Raw genomic sequence first — 24472 nt, 5'->3', positions numbered from 1 at the left:
TCCTGGCAACGGGGCTGAGGAATGTCCGCAGACACCGTTTATTATAGCAACGGGTAGCTGCACCACCCCGGGCCCCCCTCTTTCCAACCTTCCTCCCCAGCTCCTACTCCCCGTCCCCTGAGACCTAACTAGGAGCTCCTTGGCCCTCCCTGTTTACCTCTGCCCAAGACTTCAACTCTTCTGCCAGGTCTGGGGCGGCAAGCCAGCTGTCTTGTTTTGGGAAGGGCCTTGGGTGGGAGGAAGGAGAGTGTCCCAGGGAGAAGTAGGGGTAGGGAGAGGATTGTTGTGAGCGGTCCCACCCCAGTCCCTCCCCCAGGAAGGTTTAAGGCAAGGATTTTTCCCCCCTCAGGGAGAGAGCTGAGACCGCAGGATGGTTCACCTAAAGGCCTTATTTAAATCTGGCCCCAAAGAACGGTGGTGGGATGGGTCTGGGGAAAGTGGGCTGGTTTCTCAACCTAACACGGACTCCGCCAGGAGTTCCCAGGAGGATGGCGTCCACACCTACCAGGAATGAGGAGAAAAAGGGCAGCAAGATGTCCCAGGCTGCAACCTCCTTGGGTGGAGGTCCGGCGAGCATGGGGGTGAGATGAAGGGGAGAGCTCCTAGGCCAGGGGTTAGGGTCTCCCGCCTTGAGACGCTAACCTCAACCCTGAGCCCTCAGCCCCCAGGAATAGGCCCTCAGGTCCTCAAAGACACTCCTCCCCCCCCCCCACCCGCAACCCCCTCTCCCCCTTCCAGGCCCTTCTCTGCCAAATCTCAAGACTCAGCCCTCGAGTACCAGACTCCTTAGACCCAGAGCCCCCAGCCCGGGAGTGCGCAGACCCAGGACTCCAGGCTGAGTCTCTCTGATTTCCCCCTTTGCAGGTTTCATTATCCCGTTCTGAGGAATTCCTGACCCAGATCAGCACAGAACTTACCGATGAGGCCTTGTTTACCGCTGGCTACCACATGAACCCTGTGCCCACCAAGGAAAAACAGACGCAAGAGCAAGGGACTCAGATATCCAAACACGGTGACCCCACCTCCAGAACCACTGTGTCCAAAGACCCTACCATACCCCTAGTTCCAATCCCAGACCCCTCCCATCCACAGCTGAGCTCTCCAGCAATTGGTGCCTGTCTCCTCCATCTCACAGCCCGCCCTTGGACTGCTCAGCGCTCCCCCCCACAACTCACCCAGTACCCACTCCCCACTGCTGGCCAGGAATCACCTCAGCACCTTCCTCCCTAACCACGTCTCTTTCTGGCTATGGGGGTAGTAACTTCTCTGACTGAGGCTTCTACTTCCAGCGTTCTTCAAGACCCAAGGCACTGATACCCGGTGAGTGAGGCTTCAAGGGAGATAGATGCCTTTTGTCCTGGGAGAAGGATAAGGAGCCTGGAGGGGGGAGAGGGTTTGACAACATCCTAGCAGGGTGGGTGGGGGTGGGGATGTAAAACCATGAAGTCCATGGTTTTAATGGACTGATCTGATCCTCAAAGTCAGACTCCTCAGTCCTCCCCTTTCCGTCTTCCATCTCTAGTTCTGACAGAAACCGTACCCGCACCAAGGCACACCTGCTGCCGTCCCCTCGTGACAAGGTATAGTACTGAGTCCATGAATGACAAGGCCATTCCCTATTAACCGAACACGTAGGGGTCACAGGATATGCAAGTCCCTGTTTCAGGAGTTTGGGACCCAGAAATGAATGATACGGTCTCTGCCCCCAAGGAGTTCACAGTATAGTGTGGGACCAGTCAAGTAGATGGTCAGTTACAACATAATGTGTATAAGTGCCTGTTACAGAAGTGGAAACAAGAAGAGCTCCTATCCCAGCCTCAGGAAAGGAATCATGGAGCTTCCTGGAGGGGGTGACACCTAAAGAAAGAATCTTCTAGGGAAAAAAATGGGTTGGTCAGGGTATTCCTGAAAAAAATGGGTTCTAAGGGGGAAAAATGGGTTGGTCAGGGCTTGCATGAGTGAAGACACAAAGGTGAGTGACTCTCAGTAGAGTGAGATGGGAGTGTACAGATGTACAGTGTACAGATGATTAGGGCAAGGCAGAGGGTGGGTCCTGCGAGAGAGGGGGTGGAGTATGCAGGCAGGGTAGCCAGGGACAACTCAGAGACCTTATGTGTGCCTTATTAAGATCAGGAGTCCCTGAAGAGATTTGAGCAAGGGAGGCTGCAATTTTAGATCAGTCACTCTGGTGGTTAATGGGGAGAATGAACTGGAAAGGGAAGATCGGAGGTGGAGGCCAGTTAGGAATTATGCCAAGAGACTGAGCCAGTGATGATTAGGTCTTGAATTGTCACAGTGATAGTATAGATGAGAAGAGGAATAGATGTGAGAAATAAAGTCCCGGCAGACTGAGTCTGGTAATTGATTAGAAATGGTAGGGAGGGGAAATAAAAGAGGAAATCAGATGACCCCTTCTCCCCCGCCCCAGGTTTCTGACTTAGGTAACTTAAGTCTGATGACCTCATGCTTCTGCTCTGAACTCCACAACAATTCCCCATTTCGGAGTAAAAGCCAAAGCCCTTGAGTGGCTTGCAAGGCCCTACGTGATCTCTCTCCTCCCCCACCCCATTGTCTCTCTGACCTCATTGCCTGTAACTGTTCCATTGTTTGCCTCTGTTCCAGTCATGCCCGCCTTCTCATTCTTCCCGGAATATGGCAGCCATGTTCCCACCTTTGGGCAGATTCCACTCCCAAGTGGAAATATTGTGTAGATAGTGGGAAATACGGCTTCAAAACTCACTGGAGACATCTGGATTGGTGATAGAAATTGGATTTAGGAGGGAGTTGGCAGTCGAAGGATGTGTGGCTGTCCCCAGAGGTAGGGGTTATGCAGAGTAAGAAAGAAGAGGACCCCAAGGGCAGAGCCCTGAAGTCTCTCCGTGTAAGGAGTGGGAGGAGGAGGGGGGAGGGTGTCATGAAAAGGAACTGACAGCAAATATTTATTGAGGGTCTAGTTTGTGCCCAGTCCACCAGGTCTTAGGGATAGTCATTTCTCTGGGGCTGCTCCTTCAAATGTTCATGACCAAGACCAGAGACATAAGGGAGCTGAGAACAATCCACTGTTCTTATCCTCAGGGAGCTGGCTTTCTAGTGCCTTTGGGACATTTGAGCTCTCCCAATTGGCCTTCAGTATTAGAAGCAGCTTGAAGTAGTAGAAAAACCCTGGGTCTTAATAGCTAATCTGCTATCAACCTGATAGCTAGCCTTGTGCAAGTTGCTTCCTTCCTCCCCATGTGTCAAATGCGAGCCTTGGACAAGATGCTCTCTGTAAGGGCCCTACCTGCCTGTACAGTGGTTTCCTGCTTCTTCCCAAAGGGTATGTGATTAAGAATTTCACCCTGAGCCAATACCATCTTATCCCCTGGGCAGCACCCCATGGTCCCAATAGACTTTTCCTTCCTTAAGAAAGAACATGGAACCTACAGATCTTTGAATTGCCCCCTGAAATATAGGTCATTGTAGGTGATCAAAATGTTGAGTGGGGGAATGGGTGAGTGGATGGAGAGGGTAGGCAAATGGATGAATGGATAAATGGAAAGGTAAATTCACTGAATATTGACTGGACACTTACTATATGCCAGCACTGCTGTAAGGGCTGGAGTCTAGAAGTGAGCAAGATAGACTCACTGCTTTTGAGAAGTTTAAATGGGGGCTGAGTGATTAGGTGGAAGAGAGGTGAGTGGGTAGATGGATGAATGAGGGATAGGTGGATGGGCAGACAGATGAGTAGAAAGATTGTTGGAGAATCATGGGTTGATGTGTGGATAGATAAATACATGGATGGATGGTGGATGGATAGATGGATGAATGGGTAAATGGTGACTAGTGGATCGATAAATAGGTAAGTGGGGGATAGGGGTTGGATGGATAGCTGAAGGACAGAAGGATAAGAAGACATGAGCCTTGGGCCCAAAGAATCAGAAGGCTCTTTTGCTTTTCTAGAGAGCTCTGCCTAGCAGCTTAACATCCGGAGGATGACCCCAGCCCTCTTTGGTGCCACTCTTGGCCTCTCAGGGCCTCCCCTGTTCTGTCCTTCTAGAACGTGCATCAGAGCTCCTCTTTCACAAGTCATTAACACGTCACTTTGCTGGGGACTTCTGGTCATGAGCAGTATCACCATCGAAGCCTCCTAGGTGTTCAGGAACCATCACACACCTCTCTACCCTCAACTGGCAAGAACATCACCAGAAATCAAAGGCTTTAATAAAAAGGCAGAGGTCCTTCCCTCCTCCCAACCCAGGTGGTGCTCTGGAGTGGCTTCTCTGGGGTGGGGTTATGAGGGTGGCCCTGGCTTCCGACCCCCCACCCCCTGCTTGCTTCCTTCCTTCCTTCCTTCCTTCCTTCCTTCCTTCCTTCCTTCCTTCCTTCCTTCCTTCTTCCTTCCTCCCTCCCTCCCTGCCTCCCTCCCCTCCCTTCCTTCCTTCCTCCCTCTCTCCCTTCCCCACTTCCTCTCCCCTCCCCCTCCTCCTGCTCCTTTTTTTTGTCTTGCCAGATGTGTGGGCACATTGGTGGAACAGAATAGTCCATATTATTGGAATGGCTTTAATTTGGGCAGTTAACCAACTGTTATCAGTCAACCTGTTGGCAGAGATGAGCTCATGAATCCAAACCCAGCCTCGTAGCCAAACTCCCAACACCTTCAGGTCTAGGCCTCTGGCATCTGAGAGGATCCACCCTTCCTTCTGAGGAGCCACCTCTGCCACTAATGGCAGTGCTGAGGCCTCTCCTCCCGCGCTCTGGGGCCTCCCGCCTAGGGGAACATGTCACACCCGTTACTACCCAGAAGGGAGTATGGTCAGTTTTGCAGAGTTTGCATTTAAATCTGAGTCTGGGGGTACCTGGGTGGCTGGGTCAGTTAAGCATCTGACTCTTGGTTTTGGCTCAGGTCATGATCTCACAGTTTCATGAGAGGGAGCCCTACACCAGGCTCTGTGCTGCCAGCGTGCAGCCTGCTTGAGATTCTGTCTCTCCCTCTCCCTCTCCCCCCCCCTTCTCTTCTCTCACTCGTGCTGTCTCTGTATCTCTCAAAATAAATAGACAAATAGAAACTTAATAAATCTGGTCTGGTCACTTATTGGAGCCTCATGTGAAAGTCCATTCACATCTCTGAGCCTCGGTTTTCTTGTCTGAAAAATGGGAATAATTGTCCCTGTCTCACAGGGTCCTCGTAGGGGAGGGCCTACATACGTACTGCATACAAAGTGCTTAGCCCAGTGCCTGGCACAGAATAAATGCCCAGAAATGCAGGCTCTTATTTTCAAGATCAGCCTACATCATGTTCTCCCAAAATTCAACCTCCTTTTGAGTATTTCAGTGTCCTTTTGAGTGTCCTAAAAGTGTTTAATTATATTTAAATATAAAATTTGAATGAAGTAAAATTCAATTAATTTGGAGACTTTTTAGACAAATGGGCTATAATACTCCTTATAATGTTCAAAAGTGGGTATTTTGGAAAAGGAACCTCATAGGGTACAAAACAAGCTCATTCTTTGTGAAATGCTACACATTTGACCATTACTTAGACAGGTAACAGCAGATGAAGGGACAAAAGAATGGTGTACTTGAATACAAATATTCTCAAAAGGAGCTTGCATTTTAGGTAAAATGGTCATAAACAGAGAGCTGTTTGCCTCCTGCCTACTGTCCACCATCTCCTGGCTAGAAGAGCCTAGAAGCACCAAGCCCTGGAGGAGAGAGTCAAGGCCCAGAGGTGGGGCTCAGCCTCCATGGAGGGTTTTTGACCCCTAGGCAGCCCCCTTGCCCTTGCCCTGTGCCCCATCGTAGAACTCCCATCTTTTTTCCAAATTGTTCCGTCTTCCCCAGGCCACCCTCACTGTGTCCAGCACTCTGTGACCCACCTTCCCACACCCCACCAGCCCAGTTACAAATGGTGGTTTTCTGTTTATTGCTCAAAAACAAAAATCCATAAGCAAAGGCGGGGAGATCATGGGTTGGGAGATGGCATGAAGTGGGTAGGGGCCTTGTCCCTGCTTCCCCCCTACATCCCTCTTCCTATGACCCTGACCCTCCGGAGCCCAGGGGTTAAGCCTGGGGCCAGAGCATCTGGGAAGAGGCTTCATGGCCAAGGGAAGGGCAGAGCTCTCAGTCAGTCCTTTGGCAGGGGAGGGGTGGGGATGGGGGTGCCCTGGGCTGGAGGGGTCCCAGGAGTTGCAGGGGGGCCAGAGTTCCCCTCCCAGGGTCCAAAAGCCAGTAGGGCCAGAGGGGAGGGGCAGGCCCCTTGTTTGGCAACTGAGAAGAGGAGGCTTGGGCGGCAGGATGCTGGTTTATTTACTGTAAGGTCCCCAGGGCCATCAAAGCCCCCTCGTGGGACCAGGAGACTATTTACACATCTGGGAGGAAGGGAGCCAGAGGCAAGGTCCTCCTGCCCAGGAGGGGGAGGGGAGGGGCGTCCTGGGTCCTGCAGCCTTAGTCTTGGGGTTCAGATGGAAACTTCATACTCCCGTGTATCCTGGAGACAGAGAGGTGGGATCAGTTGCTGGAGTGGGAGGGGGTGGGGGAGGGAACAAAGTGAGAGGGGCCATCCACAAGGAAGGGGAAAGACCGTGGGCTTTTTAAAAATAACATTGATCATGAGGTTTGGGAGCCATGGGGTGGGAACAGCCCGTCAGTGTTTGGTTTCTCTTATGGTATCTTAAAATCACATACAAATCAGAGTTTCTGGATTGTCTTGAATAATTGGAAGATCTGGCAGTTGCGCCTGAGTCTCCACTAAGGACCAGATGGGCCGCAAGGTCTCCATTTAGCCACAGTCCTCACCACCCTCTATTGTTCACACCTGACTTGCTTTGTTCATTGGCGTGGCCTTTGTAGGCAGCTGAGTTTGAAATTCCCAGGACAGGTATTACAGAGACTTTGAGAGAAGGTAATGGAGTCCTGGGAGAGCTGAAAGATGTGGCACTCCGGGGGTAGGGGAAGGGCTCACCCCAGCTTCATACAGTGGATTGCTGAAGTCTGACTCCACAGTGATGGGGCTGTAGGAATGGGAGCCCGAGAAGCCGAAGAGGGATTTTCCCTGTAGCCTGGGAAAGGGAGGAGATAGAGGGGCTTATCGAGAGGTGAGCCCCCAACCCCCCCTCACCCAGGCTTCTGTGCCAGGCAGGCAGGACGTCTGCCCTGGCTCGCAGCTTCCCCGAGTAGGGTACTTACTTGGTGTAGTATATGTAAACGCCACTGCCGAGGACAATGACCAAGCCGAGGGGCAGCAGGATCGCCAAAGCGAGGTTCCCACCCTCCAACTGACGCGACGGGTCTGTGGTCTGGGTCACTAGGGAGAGGAGAGGCCAGTGAGCTGGGGTTGGGCCCAGCCCTGGGCTCTCCCAGCCTCCTGCCCTGGGCCTTGAAGCCTGGGCCTCACCCCTCCGGGGCCTGGCCTCCTGCCCCCGGCCTCTGCCTTGCCCCTCCCGACTCGGCCAGGCCTGGTTCTCCAACTGTGCCCTCACTGACCTTCCAGTTTTCGGTTGTCCAGGAGCTCCTCATAGGCCACTGCAGGGAGAGGAGGGGGAGGGGACGGGGTCTGAGCCAGGGAGGGAAGGAGGCTGGGTAGAGGCCGGGAGCCCAGTGGGGCTGGGCCGGACAGCCTGGTTCTCTCTGCCCTCTGCTCAACCTAAACTCCTTCCCTTGGTGCGGGCGTGGCAGGAGTAGTCAGGGCCTTCTTCCTCCTTTTCCAGACCCCGACAAGTTCAGGGCTCCTGGGCACTCTAAATTCATCAGGTCTATAGAGTTTGTCAAAAATAGGGAAACTGAGACTTATCCAGAGGGCACGGGACTTCCAAACCAAGGCCCCCTCTGCTGCATCCCTTAGGACAATTCTATCATACCCGTGAGGGTCAGAGCCCACAGGAGGTGAACGGGGAGCTCGGCAGGGCCCCTGTTGGTCTCAAATCTGTTTCCTGACTTTCCCAGCCCTGTCACTCCCCAGATACTGCTGCGCCCCCTCCTGCCCTGTCTGCCCAGGCACCTTTGCAGAGTGGGGGCTGGCTGGTCCACTGTGATGGGTGACCGGGCACACAGGTGATGGTGACCTCGCCGATGAGCTCAAAGCCCTCGTAGCAGAAGAAGCGCAGAGACTCGCCCGCCTGGTAGTGATGTTTATACAACGTCTGATAGCCATTCTCTGGCACCCCTGGGTTCAGGCACGGCTCATACTTCACTGCAGGGCACACGTCAGTCACAGGCCAGCTCGCTACTGAGCAGGCCACCCAGCCACCCTTCCCAGGGTGTCCGCAGACTTACAGGCACACTTGGGGACCCGGTCGCTCCACTTGGGTGTGCCTGTGTCCCGGCTGTAGCAGGTGAGTACGGCCGCCCCCTCCAGGCTGTACCCGGGCAGACAGCGGTACTGGACATGGGAGCCAACAGGGAAGCCAGCGTCCGAAGTGGTACGGTGCCCGTTGGTGATCTCACCAGGGTCAGCACAAGTCATGACTGTTGGCAGGAGGGCATGGTCAGGGGGAACTCAGCCCTTTAAGGATCTCCCAGAAAGCTTAGGGCTGAGCCGTGCACCGTCTTCCCTCTAAGCAAGCTCCCCTTTCCCACTATTTCCTCTGAATGAAGAGATCAGAAGTTGGAAAAACGTAAACCCCAGTGCATTTTTAGGTTTCAGGCTTCTTCCAGAAAAGAGTGGCAGAGGCAACCCAGGCCCTCACCCTAGGGTGAAATTTGAAATATGTACCACCATACCAGAGCAGCCCAGCACCGCCAGCCCTCAGCATGGTGGGTCCTGGGCAGGACACTAGCTGCCCTCTTTAATGTTTATTTATTGTTGAGAGAGTGGTAGGGGGAGGGGAAGAGAGGGAGCACGAGTGGGGAGGAGCAGGGAGAGAGAGAGAGGAACAGAGGATCCTAAGCGGGCTCTGTGCTGACAGCAGACAACCCAATGTGGGGCTCGAAGTCACAAACTGTGAGATCATGACCTGAGCGGAAGTTGGACCCTTAACCGACTGAGCCCCCCAGGCGCCCCAGCAGCCTCATTGGAGCCCTCCTGCTCAGCTCATTACTGTCCTTCCCAGCCCCCTGTGCGCTCCTAGAGCCGCCCCTGCCAGTGCTTGTTTACAATCTTGTTGTGGAAGTAACGATCATGGCCATTTCTTGTACTTAGACCTGCATGGGATGCCCTGCTAAATGTTTTACATCCACGGTATCCTACACCCTGATGGTCCCGAAAGGCCAACGCATCTCCCAGGGTTCAAGGCGGTCAAATAACTGGTCCATGGTCACTCAGCCAGGTCACAGCCACAAAGCCCTGGGCTGAGATTCGGAGACTTGAGCCTCAGCTCAGCTTCAGACTCAGTGAGCTGCCTTGGCCAGGCCCTATCTTCTCTGGGCCCTGCTCCATCCCTTTCTGTCCCTGTCCTGTCCTGTCTGGGTTTCAGACTGGACATCCTGTGAATCCTTCCAGAGATGAGGAGCTGTGTCATCCCGAAAGTTTTCCTTGTGTGCAGCCCACATCTGCCTTCCCGAACTTAAATTCATCGGTCCCACCATTGCCCCCAAGGGCCACGTGGAAGACCTCCAATCCCACGTCCTTGTGGCAGGCTTCCCCAAAATTGAAGAAAATGACAGGATGCCACTCCTTTCTGCTATTCGAAGAGATAAACACTCCCAGCTCCTTTAAATGGCACCTCTGTGAAATCTCCTGTCCCATCCCTGGACCCCTCCTCCCCCCCTTCCCACAGCCCTTCTTCACATTTATAGCAGCTCCTACTTACTGTTGACACCACTGTGTGAAGAACTTCATTTGCTCTTCACAGCCCCTATTCCTATTTCACCGACGAGGCAGCCAAGGCTCAGAGATTTTAAGCACTGTGCCCCAAATCACCCCACAGTTACCACTCTGTAGTATTCTGAGTTACGTGTCTGTCCCCCTTCTGGACTGTGAGCTCCAACAGGGTCTGGAGCGACCCCAGACGCCCCGCATAACCCTAGCCCCGCATAACCCTAACCCCGCATGGGGCTTCAACGACTGCATTAAAATAAACCAAATTCTCTGACCAGCCTAGGCCCTAGTAAAGTGACTCCCTGTAAGGTCGAGGCTTGGGGACTGAGAGGCTGGAGCAGGGTCTAGAATGAAAAGAGCAAGCCGAGAGCTGGCTGGGGAGGGGTGCAATTCAGCCTTCCGGGGCCAGTAGGCCGTGGGGCAGGGCTGCGAAAAGCTGAGGCTGGACCCAGGGCCCGAGTTGGGGGGGGGCGGGGGGGCGGTTGGGGCCCAGAACAGTGCAGGTGAGGGATGCAGCCCAAAGATGAGAGTGGGTCCAGAGAGGACAGTTTTGGGACACCGTGGATAGGAGGAATGGAACCCAAAGGGTAAGGGGACGGGGCCTGAGCAAGATCCGGGCAGAATCCAGAGCGAAGGGATGAAACCCGGCCGGGATAGGGGCGGGGACAAAAAGGGACCGAAGCGGGACGCCGAGGGGTCGAGCGGAGCCCCAGTTGAGCAGTGAAACCCAGATGGGGAGGGGCGGGGCCGTGAGGGATGTGGGCGGGGCCCGAGCTCACTCTTTTGGCAGGCGGGCGGCGCTGCGCTCCAGGACAGGTCCCATTGGCAGGTGAGAATGTCTGAGCCGAGGAGCTCGTAGCCAGGCTCGCACTGGTAAGTAAGCACCGTGCCCCGGATCAGGTCCCCGTGGGAGGCTGTCCTCCAGCCCCACTCCGGAGGTGGCAGCTCAGGGCACGTGTCGTTCCTCGGGACCTCTGCAGCGAGAGACAGCGAGTTTGGAGGCTGCCCTGCGAGTGACTCGGGGCGCTCTTCCAGCCTCGAGGACTTCGCGCTCCTCCCGGGATCTCCGGCCTGCTGGACCCCTGCCCATTTCAGGACCCTAGACTTCGGTACCTTTGAAGTGCAACACGAACCCCTGCCCCAGGCCTGGGTTTGGGGGCCCTGGCGGTGCCTGGAACTGCAGCGTGAGGTCGGGCCCAGAGGAGAGGAGGCGGCGGCGCGGTTGAGGTCCCCGCAGCTGGGCCAGGACTCGGGCGCTGGGACCGTCCCCATCGAACAGAGTCAGCATGTCCCCTTCGCGCACATTCAGGCTGCGGGGGGGTGGGACCAGATGTGGGGGCTGGGTTACGATCGGCCCCTCCTCCTCAACCTGGTTCTGCTCAATCCTTAACTCAGTTCATTAGTAATCCTACCTACTCTCCAGCCCTGCCCACATTCTCCCATCCCAGGCCTGGCCCCGTCTTTTGCCCAATTTTGGGCTTCTCCTCTGTGCTAGCCGCTCCTGGGTTCGCTTGTTCTGTGGCTCTTCCCAGTTCCTGCTTCCCCTTTCCCAACCTAACTCCTTACGAACTTGCTCTCTCACTCTGGTCCCTCCTCCATCACCGGGTGATGCACAGGTCGCACAAGCCCCGCCCTGACCAATCACAGGCCGCGTTCATAAACCAGCTGACCAACTGCAGGCCCCGCCTGAGTAGCCGCGTGTCCCCTTCGGGTTCCGTCCGTCACGTGACGTCTCACACCAAATCAGCTCACTGGATTCTCCCCACACCCACACCCACCTTGTGTGCTGGTGATGATACAATAGCTTGGGCCCTGGAAATTGCTCCAGGGGCGGCCTCAGAAATAGCCAGAGTGGGAGACACCAGGCCAGAGCCCCCTGCTCACTATACCCCCCGCAGAAGACCGCATTACCCCATTTCCTTCTCCAAAATCGCCTGGCTAGTAATTTGTACCTAGGTCTACCCGACAACCCACACCCCCATCCTGAACCCCAAGTCGCCTCTTTCATCGGATCGTATATTCACTAAATCCTGTGTAGTTGTGCGAGCCAGCGGGGCTCAGATGCAGGCTAGGCTGTTGCCATACCACACTTCACCGACCCACGCCCAACGCACTCCCGCAGCACCCAAACGTACATCTCCACTTGGAGCAAGATGCGCTTCTCTTCTTGGACATGTAGGCCCCACACGCAGTCCTGGCCGGGGCTATAGCTCTGGGGCCAGTCAGGCGAGAGGACCACACCAGCTGCCTCTGACAGCTCCCCTCCACACATGGCTAGGGTGGAAAGGGGGTCAGATTCAGAACCCAGGCGGACAGGCGTCTCCTGTTCACCAGACCTCACTGCTCCCTATTGCGTGGACTAGACCGCCTCGCAGGTTTCCGGCTATCTATTAGACACCTGTTTCTCAACACACCCAGTCCTCTTGTACGCAATCCCCAGGCCTGCTCTCAATTAACCCTGCCCACGCTCTACCCTATGCATTACCCCCAACCTGTGACTTAGCTCTAGTTCTAGCTCTTCAAGGCATTTGGGTTGTGACCCCTAAATTTTGTAACGAACCCACCAGTTATTTCGCTAAGAAAACTATCTCTGAAAGGGACAGGGATTTACCCAAGGCCTGGGTTTATTAGGTTTGGATAGGTAAGTCTCCTCCCTGAATGGCTTTCCCAAGATTCCCAGCTCAGGAGGAGTCTGTAGACGGAAGGACCTCCTGGGGATGTGGAGCACTCACCCTTGCAGGCTGGCTCTGTGTCGTTCCAGTGGGGCTCTGTGGGATCCACACATTCGATGGCATTTGGGGGGCCAGGGGGCTCTAAGGCGTATCCTGGGAGGCACGAGAAGGCGGCCAGTGCCCCTGGGCGGTACTCAGGGTCCGTGGTGGTGACATTGCCATGTGCCAGGAAGGGGGCAAAACAGCGATCTTCTTCAAAGGCTGGAGAGGAGTCAGTCACAGAAATTAAGCATTAGGATAGGCCTCAGAGGGCTCACACTGGGGGGACTTGGGCTGAATTCAAGTGTCACTTGGCCATTTGGTGGGCTGTTTACAATGGAATGCCTTTGGGCTTAGCCTTCACTCTCTAGTCTCCCCAAACCCCACACTTCTCATTCACACATTTATGTTACTTTCCTGGCCTCTGGAGGAAAACTGCTAGGCTAGTCAAATCCCAACTCCCATTCTACAGTGGAGGAAACTGAGGTCCAAGGACAAAAAGTCACTTGCCCAGTGTCACACACTAGGGCAGTGGCAGAACCAGGTCTCAAACTCACATTGCTTGATTCGCAGCTAGAAACATTTGGTTTTGGAAACTGCAGAGCAGTGAGGGGAAAGGGTGCCTTTGGAGAACTGGCTCGTGTAAGTGTGTTCTGTCCTTAAAAATAACAGTTTCTGACTACCCCTAATCATCCATGCTGTGGCTAGAATACAAAAGTGCAGTGAATGCAGAAGCTACTCAATTTTTACTTTGGACTAAGTCAGCAAAAATGAACATTTGGAGAGTATTTTAGTTTTTGCACGTGATCATATCTTAGCTGCAAAACTATATGTGAAGAGAAATCTGAAGCTCATGGAGCAGCAATGGCCCACAACTAGGGAGGCAGGGATTCTTTTCACATTCTCAAAGATAACATGCAATTTGTTTTTCAGATCCACTGTTGTAGTTTACTGTTACTTAACCTCATGAGGTGTCATGTCCAAATCCTATGCACCCATCAGGGCCCAGTGCCAATTCCATGTCTCCCTTGATCCATACCAGACACTAGCCCCTCATTTTCTTTATCTCTCTCCTGCTACTGTTTGCACAAGTCTTCTGCTCCAGCCACACTGAAATTCTGTTTCCCAAATATACCAGGGCTTTCTATGCCTCTTTACTGTTACTCACCCTGTTCCTTTCACCTGAGATGCTCATCCCTAATCTCCCTCTTTTATTTTTTTTTAGGTTTATTTATTTATTTTGAGAGAACAACAGAGAGTGAGTGTGGAAAAGGCAGAGTGAAGGAGAGAGAATCCCAAGCAGGCTCCATGCTGTCAGCACAGAACCCCACTTAATGCTCCATCTCACAAACCATGAGGTCATGACCAGAGCAGAAACTGAGTCAGGCCCTTAACTGACTGAGCCACCAAGATGCCCTAATCTCCTTCTTTTAAAATTGTCTCTATCCCAGTGCCTGGCTAGTAGGTAGGGTATGAGACTCTTAAAATTCTCTCTATCCTGTAAAGCCCAGCTCAAATGCCTCTTCTCCCATGGTTGCTGACCTCTTTGTTTCTACCTGTCCAGCATCCAGTCCCCCTTCTTCTGTTTACAACACTACTATTTTCATTTTGGGACACGTGCCTCCCCCATTTCCAGTCTATGAGGTCCAGTTGGGGTCAACTCTGGATGGTCATGTGATGTGGATCTGCCAATCCTAACACCTCCTGCCCCTAGCTTCATGATTGGCTCAGGCATAGGCACATGACCTAAACCAGGGAAATGAGAGCTCTTCTTGGCATTTCTGTTGAGAAAGTGCTACACTTTTTCTTTCTGATAGACTTACTAAGTTGGCAGTGTATCAGTCGGAACTGCTAAGTCCACCACATACTGAAAGCCTGACAATGAAGCCAACACAGAGGAAAGACCTGAGAGATTAAGGTAACTGGACTCTTGGCTGTGTATCTTCATCCAGACATACATGTAACTTAAATAGAAAAAGCCACTTCTGGAATTAGAAGGGGCCCATACAAGCAGAGGGGATTCTTACAGTTTGGGGTGGGAAGGCAAGTTAGGTTTCAGGGATCCAACAACAGAGATGAACAGGGACACTTATATTGTGCTTGTGACTGTACCTGGCCATCAGGAAGAGGGGAGAGTGCAGGAGTTGGGATCCCCAGAGGAGGGCGGTTACCTTCAAATCGGAGGCTTAGCAGCAGCGGGTTGGCAGGTGTCTCTGAAAGCAGCTCCACATATAGGGACTGGGCATCACTGATGAGACCCCGCTCTGGGACATCATCCATATCTGAATCATAGATGACTGGGGAGAGGGGACTGCCCCCTGAGCGCACCATCAGCCTGGGATGGACAGAAGGGTGGCCAGGAGCTCAGTTTCCCATCAGAACCTCTCCTAACTCATTTTCACAGCTATTGTTTTCAAACATGGACTATATGCCAAGTACTCTAAGCCTTTACACATTTTACCTCATTTAATTTTCACAAGAGCCCTTGAGTCAGTACTACTTGTTATTCCTTACTTTATAGATGAGGACATGGAAGCCCAGAAAGAATAAATAACCTGCCCAGCATCACATAGCGACCAGTGGCAGAGCCGAGATAGCAGTTAGACAAGAGAGGGTACCGATGATGATGATGATGATGATGACAAACACATTGACAGTGCTCGCTGTGGGCCAGGCACCCTTCTAAGTATTTCATGTATCTTAACCTTTATCCTCACAGAAACCTTCAGAAGGAGGTCCTATTATCGCCACTCTACAGGAGAGGAAACTGAGGCACAGAGAAGTTTAGTGATTCTAAGTTGACACAGCTATACCGCCTAAGAAGGGGAAGGCCTAATTAATTTTTGTTTGACACAAATTTTAACTGGGATCCACCCCAGATCCATCTGACTCCCCACTGCAGCCTCCCTATTTCCCGGAGGTGGGGACCTCTGACTCAAAGCGCAGATCCTCACCGGTCATTGTCCTCATCCAGTGAGACCCTCTCGAAGTGCAGGTGAAGCCGGCGTCCCTCAGCTGCTTCAATGATCCAACGGCAGGTGAGGTTGGGCCCTGCTGCTCCCCCAGGCTCAGGGGACACAATGCGGCCCAGTGTAGCATTGTGGATGGTGCCACCACAGGATGCTGTGGGTAGGGGGGGGGTATATGTTAAGGTGACTTGTCCTCCTGTCTTCAGAGCTGTTACACCCACACCTTTGGTTGGGACCTGGCCTCAGGGTGGTCTCTGCCCTACAGGCTCATAGCAGAGGACAGGACATTTCCAGGCCACCACTCAGATAGGGAGTCAGCCCTAAAATAAGAAAATCCCAGAATGGACACCCCCTACGATGGAAATTCTGCTAATATCAAGACTCCCCAGATGTGGAAACCCTTGCATGTGAAGTTATGGGGGATCCCCAAATTGAAGCCCTCAAGTGGAAAATCTTCAAGATGGGCAGGATAGAGACCCGCTAGATATGGACCTCAAGGATGGTGGCCTTGAAGATGAGGAGTCTCTGAGAGAAGACGCATCCAGAATGGCGACTCCTCAAATGGAAACCCCCTAGGTGGGACATCCCCAGATAGAGACCCCCAAGGATGCAGATTCTCAAGGGACAGAGACGTTCAGTGTAAAGAGCTCCAGATGGAGACACCAGGATAGGGACTCTTCTAGGCAGAAACTACTTCAAGATGGATATTCCCCAAAGATGGAGACTCCCAAGATAGTACCCTCCCAATGGGGTTGCCAGGACAAGTTCCACTTATCATGCAGGAGACTCACCCATGCAGCTGGGGGGTTCACCACTCCAGGCTGGCCGGGTGCCATTGAGGCAGATAAGGGTCTCCTCGCCCTGCAGCTGGTAGCCGGAATCACAGTGGAAGGTGGCAGTGCCCCCAGGGTGCAGGTCTGTCACGCTCACATCCCCATGGGCCGGCCGGGGAGGGAAGCCACAGCTCAGAAGATAGGCTGGATCAGGCAGAGCAGGAAGAAGAAGGACTCATTTCCCCAAGCTGCTCTCACCAATCACCTAGCACTTCCTTCCCTCTTCCCACATCCCCCTGGAGGCACAGACTGGCTCCATATTGGAGTTTTGACATGGCCACTTGGTCTCATGAAGAGTTAATGTCAATATCCCTCATCTCCCCTAATCTTTGTAATCTACCCACTTTGGCTTCAATTTTAGAGATGAAGCGTCTGAGATTCAAAGACATTCTGACTATAGTACCTATTTGGTGTGTGACCTCAGGCAAATCAGTTGACCACTCTGAACCCATCCAGCTCTAATTACAACAAATAGTATTTCTATTTGTTTAGAGCCTGTTCAGCTTCTAAAGTGAGGTAATGCAGCACTTTTGAGGTAGCCAGAGTTAGACTGTGATCCATTTCCCAGATGTAGAAATTGGTTATTAAGTACCTCATCATGTTTTCTCCCTTCTACCCACAGACTCTCTTCCTCGGAGGCACATGGTGGTAGTAGACTCCCACTTTCATCCAGAGAAGCCACATGAAACTCTTTTAGGAACTTTGATTATCTTGTCATTAAAGACCTTCATACTCAGTGTCCCCTAAATGAATCCGCCAGTGAAAGTGAAGCACTAGGGAAAGCGTTGCTTTCCTTAAAGAACTGTTTCTCTTCTCTTCTCTTGCAGTGAGAACTATCCAATCTCTCTTTTTGTGCCAGCTGCTAAGGAGCTCAGAACCAGATTGAGGCTTGTCCCTAGCAACAAGGGCCTGTCCATCTACATCTATTTTTTCATCTTTAATATGCACTACCTGGTACCAATTTTCTTTTTATCTTATTTAACTTTTCTGGGTTTTTTTTTTTTTAAGCCTCCTGAAATTCTTGTGGACTCCTGTGAGATAAATAAATAGAAAGTGACTTTGGGGATGCCTGGCTGGCTTAGTCAGAAGAACATGCGACTCTTGATCTCAGGGTCAATTATTGTCGACACCCCATGTTGGGTGTCGACAGTAATTAAATAAGTAAACTTAAGAAAGAAAGAGAGAGAGAGAGAGAGAGAGAGAAAGCAAGAAAGCAAAGAAGGAAGGAAGAAAAGGAAGAAAAGGAAGGAAGGGAGGGAGCGAGGGAGGGAGGGAGGAACAAAAAAAAAAAAAAGAAAGGAAGAGACTTAGCAGTAAACAACAACTCTAAATTTGGTCCTGACACAGTTCTTTGTGTCTGTTTCAGACCAGACAGAGTTCATCAAGAAGGGCTTCCTGGCAGAGGCGCACCAAAGCTGGGTCTCTGTAGGAGGGGTAGGCGCTGGGTAGCTGTGTTTGGAAGGTACCAGTTTGCCTGGGCCTTTACTTTTGCTGACTCTCCAGCCCTAAGTGATTCTGTCAGAGACCTGGTCTCTCACTGTCTCAAAATTCAATAAGCATTTCCTTGGCTGGGTGCTGGGCACAGAGAGGTGAAAAAGACCCCCAGGTCTTGTCCTTTGGGAGTCCATAGTGCATGGTGATAGACACAAAACCTTCTAGAATATAGTGATTTAAGTAAATATTAGCCTTTTGATGGCTCTCCATGATTAGCGGAAACAAGTCCAAATGCTTTGGGTGGACATTCAAGCCCCTTCCACAGCTGTGTCCAGTGCAACAAGCCAAGCTTCGGTTCTTAGCACCCACGACCCGTGTATCCTACACAGTGTAGTTTTGTGACTTCCATATCTTTTCACACCATTTCCCCCACCTGCAAGGCCCTTTTCTTGCTCTTTTTCATCTCTCAAGGAGTAACATAAGTACCACCTCTTCCAGGAAGCCTTCCTCACCCCTCCCCTTTCCAAGTGAGTTAGTTTCTTTCTTGCCTCTACACATGCGCATGCATAATTTTATCATCACATTGCTGTCTATTGCTATGCCAAGACAGAACCAGGCCTTATTTATTTTGTCTCCCCAAAGCCTAGCCTAACTGATCAACTGATTCAGCAAAGAGGTTTTTTGGAACAGTACACAAGAGCACTGGATTTGGAGCCAGGCAGACCTGAGTTCCAGGTCCAGCTCCAAGACTTATTAGCTGCATGACACTGAGCAGGTGATGTCACCTCTAGGGCCTGTCACCTGTAAATGGCAGTAATAATTACTATCATTGACAACTGGCCTTCAGGTTAAAGGAAAGAAACACGCAAAGCACCTGACACCTAGAAAGCACTCAGAAAATCTTAATCACTTGCCACTCAATCTCAGTTAACGAATGCCTGGGAGTCAGGGGACTGACTGCTGACCCTGCAATGAACTTGCAGATGGCTTAGCATCCATCTGACCTTTCGTTCTCTCAGAGCTGGGGGTCACCCTTGGGGGTGCTGAGAGATGCAAAGGAAACCACAGTTGGTGCAGGGGTTTTGTAGAACGTTCGCTGGGCTTGGTGCCAGCAGTGATGGAGCCTTTGGCCTTTCAGAGGAGCTAATGAGGCCACTCTGGACCAGAGGCCCCAGCGAGTGCAGACTGGGGAGCGCTTAAACAGGGCCTCAGTCCCAAAGGTGCCTGGAGAAGCCACAAAGCAGGGAAGACTGAGGCAGGTAATGAAGGCCAATTTATGCAATAGCCCTGCTTCCCCAAATGTTCTACTTAGTCTAAAGAGTTCTATTTTCAGTGCCCTAGGGAAGTGGCTGCTTAAAAGAGCCAGCCAGGGGCCATTTCGTAAAATCGGAAGTCTGGCCCTGGGTCCTGGGCCCTCAGGCCTGCCCTGGTTTCCTGCTGACCTGCCCACCAATTGCATGGCCCCCAACTCACTGGTCTCCCCACAAATAGGTCTCTCCACCTTGCACACATGAGCCCCTGGGGCTGGGCAGAGGCCTCAGGAGAAATTAGAAAGGGTGTGAGGAAGGGGTACAGGTTGTGTGTGAGCTCGGCGAGGCCCCCAAGGGGTCTGGGGTCAGCAGAGCACACAAGGGGCAGGCAAGGCCACGAGGTGATATGAAGGGGACACTGGGCCCAAACATAGTTCCCTCTCTGTTTCCCAGGGAGCACAGGGACTTTGGAGATGGGAGAAGTGTCTGGAATGGGACAGTGGGCTGGGACTGTTGCCTCATGCACACGTGTGTGTTAGAACATACCCTTGCACTGTGGGAAGGTTCCCGTACACACAGGTGAGTGCCAATGTCCACCTGTCTGCAGGCTGTCTGTAGTGGTTGCTCATGAATGCAGTTGTGCATGAATACAACTCCCTCTTATGCCCCCCAAAGTCAGCAGGGTCTTTCTAGGCCACCAATCTGACTCTGTCACTATCTTGCTTAAAACATCTCAAAATGTCTCCATACCCCTTGCAGGATAAAGTCACCGGTACTCCTTACTGAAGCTGATAAGGCCCTCCATGATCTGAATCCAACCTACCTCCCAGTCTGGTCTCTTATAGGCTGCTTCCCGCCCACCACTCTCTGGGTTTTTCTGTACCAACAACCGACATTTCTGAGCTCTCACTGTGTACTACACACTATTTTCAGCACCTGACATGTATTAGTTAATTTGATCTTCCTAATAAGACCATGAGCTAAGTATAATGATCCCCATTTTTCAGATAAGAAGTGAGGTACAGGAAGGTCCAGTAACTCGCCCCAGGTCACACAGCTAGGACAATTCTATCTTCCGTGCTGAATTACTGCATCCCCTCAAGGGGGGTCATGCTTTTCATCCATCTGGACTCTTGCCTTCCTCTTTCTCCCCCCCCACCTCCCCCTAGTAACTCATCTTTAGGTCCCACCTCCAAGAAGGTGTCCCTGTATTCCTTAGAAGACATTTAGGTCCCTTTGAAATTTGTTCCCTCTGCCTGTATTTCCCTCATCATAGGGATATAGGTCCGAATCTCACTGAATTATAATCATCCTGATTGCTTGCCCATCTCAAGGATTCTGAGTTCCTTGAAGATTTACATCTGGCTTGTTCATTCCTCTCCCCAAGGATAACACAGGGCCCATATGAAATGGGTGCTCGATAAACATCTGTTGAGTGAATGGAGGTCTGTGTGCATACCCAGGCACAGGTCTGTGAGTCTGTGAAATAAATGTATATAGATCTCCTCTCTGGGCTCTGCCCCCAGGGTCCTAGCCAGGAGAAAAGGCTCCTGGTGATGTCCCCTGTGCCCAGTATGGCCCCTGCCCTTCCACCAGCACCCCAGATTCCTCACCCTGATAGTGGATCCTGAAGCCACCGCCCCTTGGGACCTGTGGACTCTGAAAGTGCAGGAGCAGCCGGTTGGTTGGACTCCTAAGGACCTGTCCTTCTCCCAGCATGGAGGAGTTGGCCAGGAGTCGGGGGGCCAGGCCCGGGGACCCCCCACCAGCCAGCACCAGGAGTTCTTCCTCCCGAGACAGGTTCAGCGTCTGCACCTAGAGAAGCCAGACCCAGACCCACCCCCCCCAGGATAAGTCAGCTCGGGTAGGTGACCCCTAAGTCCCCCACCCTTTGCCTTTCTTTCCCCTGTATGTGGAAGCCAAATATCACCGTGACATTGGTCAAATTACAGAACTCTAGGAGTCATTGAGATCCTCAGAAAACAGGCCCATTAGAGTTAGAAAGCAGGTTCTCTGGTTCCCAGGCCAAAGCTTTGCACACCCCTGGGCCTAGAGGAAAGGGCTTGGGGGCCTCAAAGTCCAGTTACCTGGATCTCAATGCCATAGCCAGGGTAGACATGGATGCTGTATGTGCAGTCCAGGAGCCCCAAGGTGCGGCTGGCAGCGCTCCCCAAATCTGGAGACTCCACATGCCCTTCGCCCTCAGAGATGTTGTTATTACACAGAACTAAAGAGATAGAAGTGGCTGGAGTTGGGAGAATCCCTGTGTTCTCCCCCTCCCAGCCAAGCAACTCTGGGGTCCTCACCTGTCTTGTCCCTAGCACCCCCACCCCCTTTATCCAGTGCTCCCTCTCCCACCACTCCCCCCTCCCGTGCCCACAACTCCCCTCCCCAACCATCATGTAGATAAAACACATAGAAAGGTGTTGGTGCATAGCAAGGGTATATAAATGCCAGCCTTCATTATTATTGAGGAGAAGCCCAGACCCCTTCTTCCACACGTTCCCGGCAGCCTCTCCCCCTGCATATCCGCTCCTCTCCCACATTCATACTCTACTTCACACTGTCCCCCTCCCTTTTCAATCGCCTCACCTGGACTGGTCACAGTGGTGGTAACAGTTGTCGTGGTGATAATGGTGGTCGTGGTCTCCTCCTCTCCTCCCTCAGGCCCGAGGGGTGGGCCTGGGGAGGCGGGGCCGGGAAGGGGCGGGGCCGTAGTTCCTGGGGGCGGGGTCAGCAGCTCTGGCGCGGTGGGGCCTGCCCCCCTGCCCCCTTTAGGGGTTACGGCTGTTGTCAGAGGCCCTGTCCCTGGCTCAGTGGCCCGTGGCAGGGAGGGCGCTGCAAGAGTCTGGCCGGCTGGAGGGGTGGCTAGTGTGGGGTCTGGATCAGATCCTGGGACAGTGCAAGGGAAGTCAGGGCACGGAAGGAGCATATTGGTGGGCCACGGGTAGGGAGCAGGGCTGAGGGAAACGGGGGTCGCCCCCACTGAACCCCAAAGACCTCCCCCACAAGGTGCAGTTCCCCCACCTCTGTCTTCCCACCCGAACTCTGAGCCTCCTCCCAGGGCTTCCACGGCCTGACCCCACATCCCTCCCTACCTCTGTGCCTAGGCCCTTCCACTCTGACAGTCTCCTTGAGCCTCTCCATGCCTCCCCGTTCAGATCCGACTCCCCTTCCTGCATACCCCTTTCTCTCTCCTCTCTCTTTCTCTTGCTCACTCTCGAACTCTTCTCTGTTTAGTATTCTCCTGGCTCTCTGACTTTATGACTCTAAATCTGCTACCCTCTGCATTTCTCTCTTTCTCTCTCTGTGTTTCTCTCCCCCCTATTCCTGAGTCTGGTTCTCTGAGTTTCCATCTGTATTTCTCTCTGATGGTCTGTTTTTCTGTCTGGCTCTGTCTCTTGCTCATTCTGTCTCAATTTCCCTGGTTCTCTGTCTACGCCCAGTTTCAGCACTCTCTAACCATCACTGTCTGAATGTCACCGGCTTGGGTTCCCATTTCCCTGAGTTAATTCCCTCCCTCTCTGTATGTCACTCTTGCCACTCTGGGGGCCTCACCCGGCAGGTAGCCCATCTCTGGACCCCTCCTCAGCAGGGCCCCATGGAGCAGCTCGGCCAAAGCCTCAGAGGCTACTGTGGGGGCCTCACTTCCAGGCTCTGGCAGTACCTCTTCTTCCTTCAGGGGCAGACCTAGGAGACGAAGTTGTGTGAGTCCTTCCACTGCCCCACACTCCTTCCTTCTCCAGAAAGATCTTTTCCAGAGCTCTTCCTCTCTCCTCAGTCAGCTGGGTCTGCAGGAGCTCAGAGGGTCCCAGACTGGGCTGAGAGCCAAGATTGGAGGAGGGGCTCCCAGCTGCCCGCACACACTCCTACACCTTCCTCTCTCTTTCCTCCCAGGCTGTGTGGACCTTCAGTGAACCCTGGACAGCGCCAGCAGTGTGGAGAGGTGCAACAGTGCTACCTACCTTTCCCCCTCAGTGGTGCTCTTCCCCCAACCCTGGAGCTCTGCGGAGGGTCTGGCAGCACCTCCCAGCCCTTGCTTCCGCAGTGCCCAGCTTTTTTCTGGGTTTCTGTCTCTGCAGTGTGGTGTTCTCTCCCTCTCTCTCTCTCTCTCTCTCTCTCTTTCTCTGCAGTCTCTGCCAGCTTCCCGGGAGTCTGGCGAGGGGTCAGATTAGAGGACTGAATATCTGGTCTCTGAGCACTGCCTCTGTGCATCTGTCTTTGTCCATACGTCCAAGAACGTTTGTGTGTGCGGTGCCTGGCATTTCTCCCAGCACCTCCATCTCCCACCCAGGTACCCTGCATGCTTCTGCCGCCTCCGCAGACATCCCCCCCAACTGCCCCAGCCCTTCTTCCTGGATTTAACCCCCGAGACTCTGGCAAAAGCTCCCCTCTTTCATTTCCCCACCTCCTCAGTATGGGGGGTTAGGGCTCCAGGCACAAGCGAGAAAGCCCTGGCTTGCCCCTTCCCCATCAGCTGTACCCCTCCCCTCCCCCAGAAGCTCGGAAAGCCCAGGATGTGCAGAGAAAGGATGGTAGACGACCCAGCTGAGGACCTTCCCAGGGCCTACCCCCACGCTCCCATGTCCTTACCCTGAATCCAGGGACAGCTCAGCAGAATTAGGAACAGCAGCTGGGGAGGCGGCGGGTGCTGGACCCTGGGAGTCCCCATGGCGACTCACACCGATTTCTCTCCTCTGCGCCTCTCCTGAATAATCTAGCTGTCACCTTTCCTCCGTCTCCTTTTATCTTTCCCTTTAATTTTTTTTTCCTGCTAGCAGTTAGCAAGAAAGACAATTTCTCTGTCCCTTGGGATGGAGGGGCAGAATTGGGCTGGAGGTCGCCTGGATCCCACTCCTCCTTGCCCAGTCTCCTCTGTCTTCTGCTCTCGGGTCTGTGGGAGAGGGGGCGCGGCTCCGGCTGCAGGGGGTGGGACCAAGAAGGCCGAAGGGGCCGGGTCGCTTGGGTTACCCTCTCACTCGGGCGCCTGGGGCCCCGAGCTGGCTGGATCCCAAATTGGAGGAGTAGGGGGAGGCAAGACAGCTTCAGGGGGTCTGGGGTGGGGTCGAGGATCAGGAGGGTCCCTACTGTGCTCTAGCGGGGCTTGGCGGGGAGGGGACAGGGTTGCGGAACCCGGAGAGCCGACGCTCGGGCACTGGAGCTGCGGGAGGGAGAAGCTGAGAAAGGTGTTGAACCCACGTCAGATCCTGGGGACGGGCGAAGGGAGGGGCCGGGATTTATTTGGGGGCGACGTTGGGGGGGGTGAGGGAGAAGGAGGAAGTGCAGATGGAGGAAGGAGGGACCACATGAGCCAGACCGTAATCCTCACTCCCGCGGCCCCTAGGGGAGGCAAAGGAAACTCTGGTCCTAGCTGTAATTACAACCTCTTCCCCCAGCCTTTCCAGCACATCTGGAATCTGAATCTCCTCTTCCCAGGGTGCCGAGGGGTGGCACAGCTGGGTTCACGCTTGCTCAGCTCCCCAATATGCCCCCTACCCACATCCAGGACCCCCACCCCCCACAGGATTTCCCTTTTCTC

At 53.3% G+C, this 24472-nt stretch overlaps 2 protein-coding genes across 6 annotated transcripts; one reads left to right on the top strand and one right to left on the bottom strand.

The window, feature by feature from the left end:
- The first annotated feature begins 24 nt into the window (after positions 1 to 24).
- Positions 25 to 4239, top strand: LOC120242251 (putative protein T-ENOL). 2 transcript variants are annotated; one of them, XR_005531038.1, is made up of 6 exons: positions 25 to 187; positions 478 to 581; positions 865 to 1012; positions 1136 to 1320; positions 1523 to 1580; positions 4040 to 4239. XR_005531038.1 is itself a non-coding variant. In XM_039247875.1 (6 exons), the coding sequence occupies exons 2-6, from the start codon at positions 489 to 491 to the stop codon at positions 4073 to 4075; spliced, it is 366 nt and encodes a 121-aa protein (XP_039103806.1). In that variant the 5' UTR covers positions 25 to 187; positions 478 to 488; the 3' UTR covers positions 4076 to 4239. The 2 variants fall into 2 exon arrangements, 1 of the variants encoding a protein (XP_039103806.1); XM_039247875.1 differs by having other exon boundaries at positions 1290 to 1320.
- A 1647-nt stretch (positions 4240 to 5886) lies between these two features.
- SEZ6L2 (seizure related 6 homolog like 2) lies at positions 5887 to 24079 on the bottom strand. 4 transcript variants are annotated; one of them, XM_039247877.1, is made up of 18 exons: positions 23527 to 24079; positions 22492 to 22623; positions 21526 to 21825; positions 21021 to 21160; positions 20547 to 20748; positions 16208 to 16393; positions 15402 to 15570; positions 14619 to 14782; positions 12469 to 12669; positions 11872 to 12010; positions 10850 to 11046; positions 10516 to 10710; positions 8254 to 8445; positions 7979 to 8170; positions 7465 to 7503; positions 7168 to 7285; positions 6944 to 7065; positions 5887 to 6469 (listed from the first exon to the last, which is right to left on the bottom strand). In XM_039247877.1, exons 1-17 carry the CDS (start codon positions 23603 to 23605, stop codon positions 6951 to 6953), a joined length of 2760 nt encoding a protein of 919 aa, XP_039103808.1. In that variant the 5' UTR covers positions 23606 to 24079; the 3' UTR covers positions 5887 to 6469; positions 6944 to 6950. The 4 variants fall into 4 exon arrangements, with proteins under 4 accessions (XP_039103808.1, XP_039103807.1, XP_039103810.1 ...); XM_039247876.1 differs by having other exon boundaries at positions 6944 to 7040; positions 23527 to 24075; XM_039247879.1 differs by lacking the exon at positions 7465 to 7503 and having other exon boundaries at positions 6944 to 7040; positions 23527 to 24075.
- Positions 24080 to 24472: the final 393 nt, after the last annotated feature.

Source organism: Hyaena hyaena, unplaced genomic scaffold, assembly GCF_003009895.1.
Source record: "Hyaena hyaena isolate Hyena2069 unplaced genomic scaffold, ASM300989v1 scaffold_306, whole genome shotgun sequence".
Taxonomy (NCBI): Eukaryota; Metazoa; Chordata; class Mammalia; order Carnivora; family Hyaenidae; genus Hyaena; species Hyaena hyaena.
The sequence above is the reverse complement of the archived record's forward strand: the minus strand, read 5'-3'. Positions and strand labels throughout refer to the sequence as shown.

Bases quoted from the DNA above. Each gene is read 5' to 3' on its own strand.
- SEZ6L2 (XM_039247876.1), bottom strand. From the start codon at position 23,605: ATGGGGACTCCCAGGGTCCAGCACCCGCCGCCTCCCCAGCTGCTGTTC. The intron at 20,749-21,020 runs GTAACTGGACTT...TGGCTTCTCTAG, and splicing joins GCTATGGCATTGAGATCCAG to GTGCAGACGCTGAACCTGTC. The intron at 7,041-7,167 runs GTAAGTACCCTA...TCCCTTTCCCAG, and splicing joins GTTTACATATACTACACCAA to GCTACAGGGAAAATCCCTCT.
- LOC120242251 (XM_039247875.1), top strand. From the start codon at position 489: ATGGCGTCCACACCTACCAGGAATGAGGAGAAAAAGGGCAGCAAGATG. The intron at 1,013-1,289 runs GTGACCCCACCT...TTCTACTTCCAG, and splicing joins GACTCAGATATCCAAACACG to CGTTCTTCAAGACCCAAGGC. The intron at 1,581-4,039 runs GTATAGTACTGA...CTGTCCTTCTAG, and splicing joins TGCCGTCCCCTCGTGACAAG to AACGTGCATCAGAGCTCCTC.